The sequence below is a fragment of the Taurulus bubalis genome (assembly GCF_910589615.1).
Source record: "Taurulus bubalis genome assembly, chromosome: 19".
NCBI classification, from domain to species: domain Eukaryota; kingdom Metazoa; phylum Chordata; class Actinopteri; order Perciformes; family Cottidae; genus Taurulus; species Taurulus bubalis.
In genome coordinates this window covers 17,815,955-17,826,785 of record NC_136607.1, presented here as the reverse complement: position 1 = coordinate 17,826,785, position 10,831 = coordinate 17,815,955, and the positions used below count along the sequence as shown (strand labels likewise).

Below are 10,831 nucleotides of genomic sequence, written 5' to 3'. Positions count from 1 at the left end.
TGATGTGACTACTCAGAGATGCTAAAGTACTTCCTGTGTGCAGCAGTCAGATGCACTATCTGACAAGCACTCAATTACTGAAATATTTCAGAACAGATTATGATTTTTGGAGGAAAGAAAAGCACACTTTGTTTGACTCTTTGCAATGAGTTTGGAAGTCATATATTCAAGTTAAATCACGATGAGGTCGGGATGCAGCGGCCACAGTCTTTTTCTCCTTTTTTGTCCCTGTTCATTTCTGTGTTTATCATTTCTGTAAACCTCCATGTTCAGACTCTAGATGAGATAACATGTATTTATTTACTTTTCTTGCGCGTGGAAAGTCCTCCAATGAACAAGCTGAAGTTTACCTCTGTGTGCGGTTTGTCTTTATGAAGCTGAAGTAAAGACGGAGAACACTACACGACAGAAAACATGTGGCGGAGAACGTGTGTTTGTTGGAAAGGAAGCTGGTTTCTTTCTCTGACTCCTTCCTCCTGAGCTTTGTGTCCACAGGACTCTGTATCTAAGCTCACAGACAGACCGAACCATTTCCTCTCCAAAATATTTGTCACAATGATCTGTTTCTCATTCTTTCATCACCTTTGTTCGGCCCAATATTCAAACAGAATCACATGATGATACACAGGGGTCCCAAACTCAATTTGGCTTGGGGCCACCGCTGGTATTGAGATCACACAGTAAAGCTCAATATTTTTGAAAGTTTACTTATTTATTTACTTTTACATTCATAACATATTTTCGTCATAGTCAACATAAAAAGGCAACCAGCCATTTCTATACATTTTTATATTAGTTTTTAACAGTGCAAATATAAATATATATTTGTTAAATAACTTATTGAAACTGCACTGAACCCACAAATGCAATCCCTGAACACATTTGTACTTTATTCTATTTTTTGCCAGACATCTGGCAGCGCTTCTGCTCACACAGCGGAGCCACATTGACCCTGATCCAGGTCACAGTGGAAACCCTGATCCAGGTCCCAGTGGAAACCCTGATCCAGGTCACAGTGAAACCCTGATCCAGGTCACAGTGGAAACCCTGATGGAGGTCACAGTAGAAACCCTGATAGAGGTCACAGTGAAACCCTGATAGAGGTCACAGTAGAAACCCTGATCCAGGTCACAGTGGAACCCTGATCCAGGTCACAGTGGAAACCCTGATCCAGGTCACAGTGAAACCCTGATCCAGGTCACAGTGGAACCCTGATAGAGGTCACAGTAGAAACCCTGATCCAGGTCACAGTGGAACCCTGATAGAGGTCACAGTAGAAACCCTGATCCAGGTCACAGTGAAACCCTGATAGAGGTCACAGTAGAAACCCTGATCCAGGTCACAGTAGAAACCCTGATCCAGGTCACAGTAGAAACCCTGATAGAGGTCACAGTGGAACCCAGGCGTTTCAGACCCATGCTCATACAGGTGTCTTTTTTCTTGTGTTTTGTGCGTTTCTTTAAGGAATAGTTTTACATTTTTGGACATGAACGCCTCCTCACTTTGTTACTGAGAGTTATATTGAAACCCTTCTCATGTGTGTGTGTAAAATATGAAGCTGTGGGCCAAGAGGCCGTCTGCTTATCGCGCCTGCTGGCTCTGCTCAAATGTAGAAAACAAGTCTGCCGAGCGGCGTCTCTAAAGCTCGCTAACATCACACATATTACATCCTTCCTGGAGTCATGTCAGCATGAGGAGGAAGCCAGGACAATAAGTGAAGACACAAGGAAGTCACTGCCCTGGCTCAGGATATAGTCCGGCACATATAACCCCCACACATATTTGTTTTTAGACTTTTTGTGCAGATTAGTGAGCGTTAAAGGTCCTTGCAGGAGGATGTCGTCACCTTTGAACAGAACCAGGCTAGCTGTTTCCCCCTGTTTACAGTCGTTATGCTAAGCTAAGCTCTCCAACCGCTAGTCGTGGCTTCATATTTAACCTACAAACAGGAGGGCAGTACCAATCTTCTCATCTGACTCGGCATGAAATAAGCACATTTCCCGAAACTACTTCTTCAAACCTGCGATGAATGATTATGTTGTCCACTTGCGGGGAAGCAGAATCACGCTTCAAGTTAAAATGGTAAACCTGTTTGCAAACAGCTGCTTATTTACACATCCAGTAGTTTTCGAGCGACGTTATCATTCATTTGGAGTCGTGTTTGTGTCACCTGATGAATATCAGTCCAATATTCTCTCTCTTTTAGCTCTGTTTTTGGTATCCACCGCCTCCCACAGGGAATACATGTCGCTTTAGCTGCTAAATGCTACTCTATGTTCACCAGCTAGCTGCTAACTTTGCCTTTTAGGTGTTTGGTCGTGGACAGGAAGACACAATAACGCTCCAGAGAGCTCCTGCAGAACTGTGTGATAATTATCTCTTCACGTTAATCTAGAAATATTGGTCAGTTCTGCTTTAAAGCTCTGTCATGAGAGAAAGAGCAGCTGGACATGTCCACTTCAGAGGTTATGTTGTTCCTGCAGTTTGGGCGTTACTGAACTAACACAAGCTCATTCCTGCTCGCAGGAGGAGGCAGGATGCAGACGGTGGGAGATTATGGCCTCAGAGGAGTCAGTGGCTCAGTTCCAGTTTGATTCCTGTTGTTTTCCGTATCCACCGCGGCACATTTCATCGTCCTCTGGGCAGCTGGGTGGTAAAGTGTCAAAAACACAGAGGTGAACAATGAGGCAAGCACAGAGGTCAATGTTTAGAGGCATCCCGAAATCCATTGTGTTGCTCTATTGTAATGTATTGTTTAGAATAAATGAAGACACAAAGGTTCACAGACAGTCGTAGTCTGACTTTCCTCAGGAATCCAAATTCTTACCATCTGGTGTGTGATTCAGATCTGTGAAAAACAAAACCAGCGGTGAGATATGTTGTGTGTTAATGTCTGTTTGTGCAGGAGGACCGAATGAAAACCCGTCTGAAAGAGGAGCTTTGTGCATCTTGTTCCCTCGGACAGAAGAAAGGTGTCTGGTATTAAATGGCCTATAAAAAAAATATGCAAACTAAACCAGATCTTTAACAGCGTGTCTCTCCATTGCAGTTCTCATTTCTTATTCTGTGTTATTCTATTTCACACCTGTCCTGCTTCTATTCGGGTTGTTTTTATCTTCTATTTTATTGGCTCCTTAAATTGAATTTTAAGTGTTTTTCCATAAATGTGTTTTTTCTTTTGCACTCCGTTTTTTAAGCGCTTGTTGCTAAAATGAGGTTTATGAATAAACTATGTTTAATAAAAGGCTTTGTCTAGAGTTGGTGATTTATTTAGACACAGAAAGGATGTTCTGAGATCATTTAGTGAAGTAAAAGTATAATCACACTTTGTAATATACAATCAGCAGCATGTACCTGCGCTTCAAAGGGAGAGCTCTCCATAGAAGAGACACGTTGGTCTGAGACACATCATCATCACGCTCTGAACTTAACTTTCCATGATGCTTTGGGGGAAGTAAACAGGAAGTGTAATGTCTCATTCCAACTACAAGTACAAGTTGTAAACTTTGTGCCTCAAGTTCCTAAACAAGTCATTAATCACCCAGAGGTGATGTCACATGATAAATATCTCAGGAACATAGACTGAATGTGAGGTCAGGAGGAGAGAAAGACATGGAATAGATGTATAAGAATAGATCATCATGGTCAAATCACAGTCTGGAACTTCAGGTTCCAGCATCATCATCTTATATATGTTTGGCTTGTTTAAGATGATGCTATCTCTAAAATATGAAGCAGTAACTATGGTTGTTATATGATCTTGTTCAGTCTGCTTCCTATTTATTTGTGTGCTGCAGGAAAGAGCCCTTTCACCCGGATATGAGTCAGCATGTATTCCTTTGTCTTAGTTGCTTGAATGGGTTTTTGATCAGATGCCTGAAATAAGGTGACGTTTTGGGGATTTTACCATTTTATTCTACGACATAAAATAGGTCAGTAAAAACCCCTCTGGCATGTGACCGTGGTAAAGTTGACGTAGAGGAATAAGAAGTCAAATATATTCCTCTGAGTAAAAACATTATTTGATCACCTAAAGGTCTTTTTTCTTTTGTAGACAGAATCAAGTCGATAAAAACTGAATATGTCGTAACTATTCTGAAACACTTTAAAGTCAAAAAGCGTGTCGACTTCAATGTCAACTTTTTCGGGAAGGAAGATGCAATTTAATGCATCATCTTGAAAACGTCCATGTCACTCTTAAAGACGGAGTTGGCACACCAGCCCACTTCAAAGAGTCACAAAACCACAGTGACACCACACGGGTACAACGAAGAGCTTCGTCACGTTTCCTCCTCCTCTCACAGCCGGGTCGTGTTTCTGCTCCCCTGATGGATGCAGCTCCAATATTCTCTCTCTTTTAGCTCTTTTTTTTTGGTCTCCTCAAACCAACCCCCGTGGGAAATGATGCTAAACGCTCCGTTATGTTCACAGCGAGGGAACCAAAACAGTAAAGTTGAGAACCAAAAAAAGCATCAGAAAGACACTAAAGCTCCACACAGCTCCTGCAGAGCTGGGTGATCATTATCTGTTGATGCCGTCAAATGCAGAAATATTGATCATTTATATTTTGTCATGAGAGGAAATGCGTCTGGAGTTGTTATCCTCTTTCGAGGTGATGCACTATCTGTCTCCAAGTGCTCCAGTCTGTTCACCAGCTGTTCAGAAAGAACCCTCTAACTGTTAGAGCCTAGAATACATTGTTTTTCACTTATCATCACTTGTCATCTATCTCGATTACCACGAGAGAAGCCTTTCACACCACGCAGAGACATTTGATCCACTGTTAATACAGTTATTAATGTGTGCATCTATAACCTCCTATGTTTTTCCTCTGTAGAAGTGTGTGCAAACATAAATAAAAGTGCTTTTTAAGACAAAGACTTACAGGAAACTTTCAGAAAAGATGAAAGAAAGTTTGACGGGCAAACGAGGCCTAAATTCACCGCAGGGTTTTAATTGTGTTTACGCTGCAGAAACCAGTACAGGAAACCATTCAAATTGCCCACTTATAGTGATTACCAGTAATGACAACTGTGTCTTGAGGGAGTGTGGATCGACTTGAATCATTTATTTCAAATTGCATATTCATATTGTGGCAGCTGATGAAACAACAATAAAAAGGTGATCAAGTGGCCCCGGCCCAAAAAGCCATGAAATGAAACAGTTCCATGATGAAGGGTGACGTCGCCCTCTTGTGGAGAAAACAGGCTTCTTTCTAAAATGTTATAGCACAGACAAGACCAGCAAAAAGCTTGCTCAGGGTTTTTATAATAATAATAACCTGACAGCTTCAGTCTGTGTAAATCTCCTATAACACCAGGCCCCTTCAGACTATTTACTATAAGTCCTCTATTTATCAGGTATCTCAGTTCCTCCTCACACGCTCAGTGACACACTTTCTCTCCGAAATTCAGACCCCAAAGTCGTAAAAAACAAACTTGCTTCTTTCTATAGAAATAAACAGAAAGCAGTATTGTGGCTTATGAGGACGTTTGTACAGGAAGCTGGTGAGATGTGGGCCTTCCGAGCAGAAAGGAAGCAGACAATAGATGTGTGCTGGCGGTTTGTGTCACTGTAAATTCATATTAATATTACTTTCAACTGTTTTTAATTGGTGCCAAACTATTTGGATGACTCTTGGACTATTTGTTTTGTATCTTACGGTTTACATAACCTCCCCGACTTTCTGCTGCTTCTCATCAAACGCGTCCATGTTTCTTGTTTCTGTTTGCGCTGACGAGCAGATGCATCTATTTGTTCTCAGTTTGAGTCATCCGGGATGTTTTTAGCTCCGCGTTGGCGATGACGTCAGCTCAAAAGACTATCTGTGCTGAAGCTGCTGAGGTCAAACAGACGCTGCTTCTGAAAACACGTCTCCCCATGTAGCCGATGAGCAGATTAGATGAAAACAAGACGAGGCTCCCATCTGTGATCAGCTGGGTGTTGAAGCTTGAATAATAAAACGGGCCACTGGAATGTGCAAATACAAATATTTGATTAAGCTGTGTACGTCCTGAAGGTTACGGCCTATTCAAGCAGATACAGATGTCTGTAAATGTAAAAGTAAGACTGAGAACAGATGAAAACCTCAATTAAAGTTACCAGAAAAGATATTTATACCCGTATCTGTAGAGAAACGTGTGAATATGACTGCAGTGTGAAGCTGCTCCCAACTTTCTGAAGGGGCTATGTAACAAAATATGACTTTTAGAAGAAACTATGGAAGCTCATTTCTGACAATGTGATGACAAAAGTCATAATTAAAAACTTAAATTTGGAATACATTTTTTACAGACAAACTCATTATTTCGATACTATATATATATATATATATATATGTATATATATATATAAATATATACATAAATTTATGTATATATGTATATACATATATATATATATATATATATATATATATATATATATATTTTAGATACAAAGTAATTCTCTTAAGATGAAAAGCCATTATATTGAAGCAGTATGTCGTTATTTTGAGATATTTCGTCAGTATTTTGACATACTAGGTAATTATTTTACGAAACTAAGTCAAAACCCTTGAGAAAGTTTCTCATAATTTTGAGATAAGTATAAAATATTGTGAAAGCTTTTTAATATTTTGACATAAAAAGTCATTATTTTGACATACGTAGTTGATATTTTGAGATACAATGTCATAATTTTCATTAAGTCAGAATTTTGAGATACAAATTTCTCATTAGTTTGACATACAAAGTTGTTTTTGGAGATAAAATGTTAATATTTTGAGATACTATGTCATAACTTTTACATACTAGGTCATTATTTTGGCATAGAAATGAATTATTTTGCAATACTATGTCAAACTATTGAGAAGGTTTTTCATTATTTTTGTTGTTTTGAGATACCATGTCAATGTCACAGTATTTTTCATTACTAGTTTGTCATCATAATGACTGACTACATCTTCCCCCCTCGCAGTTGAGGAAATATACTTCCATACATATCTCAATGCTAAAATGACAAAAAAGGAAGAAAAAAAGACGGGAAGCGAAGACTAAATAAAAGTGCTCGTGTTCGGACAAGCTTATCGTCTTCAAACAGGCATTTCCTTGCTGCTCCAGTGTCTCCTCTCAGAATATTACCTCACATCCCTTCAGGCGTCACACACAAAAAGAATACCCAAAGTTTCCTCACTCACACTTCTCTTTGCACATCTTCTTTTAACATACAAAGCAACTTGACGATTTTAAAACAGGGTGTAGGGGGAAACACATTTGAGGGTGAAAGTTAAAATACAAAAGAGGTTCTGGCTGATAGATTAGAATCTCATGAAGAGGGTGTAGGGCGACAGAGGCGTCACTGTGCATGTTAACAGAAACCAAAGACAACCCACATTCCTGTTGGTGCAGAGACGATGTCAACTGTGTTTTTTCTCCAGTTGTGTGTCTCACTCTGCAGCTCGGGGAGATGTACAACAACGCAGACGCAGCAGACGGCGAGACATGTGAGGCTGAGCGAGCAGCGTGAGCAGAGAGAAATATTAATACACCAGAAACATAAAACATGGGGAAGCTTCTTCTCTTTTTGCTTCTTGCTGCTCTCTGTCTGAGTGGCTCTCTTCAAAAGAAAGGTAGGTTTCGTTTAAGATAAAGTCTTCTGTGCTGACATTTCTTGAAACATTCCCCTTCACAGCTTTGACCTTGTTTGCAGTGATGATGTCAATTGTTAAATAATATAATTAACTGTTAGTTCATTTGCTGATTCTGAAGGAAACAAGTGATCTATGTTTCAGTTGTTAAGAGTTAAACTGGGATCAGTGGTGATGGAAATTAACTACATACAAGTACCGTACTTATACTTTATTGATTATTTCCATTTTATGCTACTTTATACTTTTACTCCACTACATCTCAGAGGTAAATATTGTACTTTTTACTTCACTGCATGTGTCTGACAGCTTTAGTTTTTTCTCAGAGGATGTTTTTCTTCCCCTTCCTGTCCAGTAAAAACCTCGTATCTTCAGATGTGTTGATGTTGAATGTTTGTGATCAACTGAAGGATGAAGTTTCCCTTTATGTGTTGAGAAACTTACTTCTTCAGATAAATAAACTCTTTAAAAAGCCAGTTAGTTCTTTGTAGAGATACGAGGTTCTCACAGGACAGATGCTACAAACACGTGATGATCTCATAGAATATGATGCGTTCATATAGTTTAAACTGTATATATCATATATAAGGAGTTGCAATGCAACACACACATGAATGCAGCAGGAATATGAATCCAGAAACATCAGATATTCGTAAAACACTAACAGCGTTTTAGGAAACTGACATTTCGTAGAATCAGTGATCAAGCAAATAATCATGAACATTATCTTTAGTTGCAGTATCTTTGGTATATTATCAGTGATCGTCACATTTTAAATGTATTGAGATGCAAAAATATTGCGTAATAATGTAATAAATCTTCTGAAAAACATAATTAACGTGTGCATGTACTTGTTGTTGCAGAAGGCAAAAGGAGAAACAGAGGGCGGAGGAACATCTCGGAGGTTTTCATCCATCCCAGAACATTTTTCGGGTCCCCTTTTCAGCCCGACTTCCTCTCAGATCTCAATGGGACTCAAGCTCCCGTCTCATCTCATCCGGCTCCGGCCCTGCAGGCCCTCAGCAACGGCACCGCCGGCTACCTGCTCGGCCCTCTGAGCACGCGCGTCATCCCCGTCGTGTACATGCTGGTCGTCGCCGTGGGGATCCCGGCCAACGTCGCCATCTTGTGCACGCTGGCCTCCAAGATCCGCAAGGTGTCCTGCGCCATCCTCTACTGCAGCCTGGCCGTCTCCGACCTCTTCCTCCTGCTCTCCCTCTTCTTCAAGGCCCACTACCATTTCCATGGAAACCACTGGGTGCTCGGGGAGGCCGCCTGCCGGGTGGTCACGGCCTGTTTCTACGGCAACCTCTACTGCTCGGCCCAGACGCTGGCCTGCATCAGCGTCAAGCGCTACCTGGCCGTGGTGCACCCGTTCATGTACAAGAGCCTCCCCAAGAGGGCGTTCACGGCCTGGGTCAGCGTGGCCGTGTGGGGCGTGTTCGGCGCCGCCGTCGTCCCCGAGCTGCTCGTGCGGCAGAGCTACTGGATCCCCGAGGTGGGCCGCCTCACCTGCCACGACGTCCTGCCGCTGCACTACGACTCCCACGCCTTCCTGCTCTACTACAACCTGTTCCTCACCGTCTTCGGCCTCCTGGCGCCGCTGGTGGTCACGGTGGCGTGCTACGGTCGGATCGTGCGCGAGCTCAACCGGTCGCACCACGACTGGGCGATGTACATCAAGGCCAGCTCGCTGGTGCTCGTCATCTTCCTGCTGTGCTTCGCCCCCGCCGGCGTGCTGCACTTCCTCCACTGCGTGAAGCTGTTCTCGGACGGGACGGCGGGCCTGTACGTGCACTTTAAAGTGGCGGTGTGTTTGTGCTGCCTCCACGCCTGCCTGGACCCCTTCCTCTTTCTCCTCATGTCCAAGTCTGCGGGCTCCAGGCTTTACTCCAGGGCCTTTAAAGGCAAGACCCTCAGCCTGTCTGTGTAAGAGGGGCCGCGACCAAAAACTGTTTTTTCTGCTGGACCAAAAAACTGTTTTTGGGTTTTGCAGAAGATGAAGAGGGAGATTTTCTCTGTGGCTGGATTCCAAAGAGAAAGCAGAAGGACCCTGACTGGATTCACAATCAACAAGAGGTGACTGTGGCTCAGTGGTGAGCAAGGATCGGTGGTTCGATCCCGGCTATGCCAGCCCATGTCGATGTGTCCTTGAGCAGGACACTTAACCCTAAATTGCTCCCGAAGCTGTGCCTGCTGTGTGTGAATGTTAGATAATCCTGATGTGGCACCTTGCATGGCAGCTCCTCTCATCAGTGGGTGAATGGGTGAATGATGTCATGTAGTGATAAAGTGCTTTGAGTGGTCGGAAGACTAGAAAAGCACTTTACATGTACGGGTCCATTTACAAGCAATGGACTAAACTTTCATTTAATGTGCTCTCTTTAAAAATAGAATCAACATTTTTGCGCAGCACTGTAGTTCATATGACATATGGCACATATGTTAATCTATGGTTACGTGTGTAAATAATGAAAAGAAAGAATGCATGTATGCATCAAACACATGGTCATTAATGGTTTTGTGAATTTCTTTTAATATATATTGTTATTCTGTAGAGTTTGGGGGACAAAAATAACACAAAAGTCCTGTGAAGTTTATAGCTGTCAAGCAATAACACGGGACAGACTGACTAGAATGTGTCTCCTGTGTATTTTCTGTGTTCCCGTCGTGTGGAGCTGCGATGAGTCACACATAAACTTAACTATGACCCAGCTATGTTGTGTTGCATGTTTCATTTTGTGTGAGCCTCTCCTTCTACAGCCGGACTATATGTACCAACTCGGGGGTGTTGGTATTTCCTGCCAAGCTTGCACAGGATGTGGAATGACACACACACACACACACACACACGCACACACACACACACACACACACACACACACACACACACCATCAGAGACATTTAGAACAGGAAAAAACGGGTTCCTGAAATGATTTATATGTGCCTTTATCTGTCTGGAAACATTCAGTCTGAGGCTGATGTCTGAACATATATGAGTGCAGACGACCCACTAGTAGCTAAATAAGGTTTATGATACGTAATATCCAGGGAAAGGTCACATGATCAGGTCATCAGAGACTGCAGATTAAAACAGAAATTTGAGAATAAATACAAAAATAAAATCCTCACAAGAACGTCCTTGATCGATGATGGGAATTTGCGTGGTTGAAATGAATGTGACATTTTGACGAACAGTGTTT

The 10,831-nt window shown here is 42.0% G+C and overlaps 1 protein-coding gene across 1 annotated transcript; it reads left to right on the top strand.

Annotated features, from left to right (window-relative positions):
* Window positions 1-7,446: 7,446 nt before the first annotated feature.
* On the top strand, window positions 7,447-10,326 carry LOC306751444 (proteinase-activated receptor 3-like; the record flags this gene model as incomplete). The annotated part of the gene is made up of 2 exons (XM_079235011.1): window positions 7,447-7,474; window positions 8,491-10,326. 2 exons carry the CDS (start codon window positions 7,447-7,449, stop codon window positions 9,558-9,560), a joined length of 1,098 nt encoding a protein of 365 aa, XP_079091137.1. The 3' UTR covers window positions 9,561-10,326.
* Window positions 10,327-10,831: the final 505 nt, after the last annotated feature.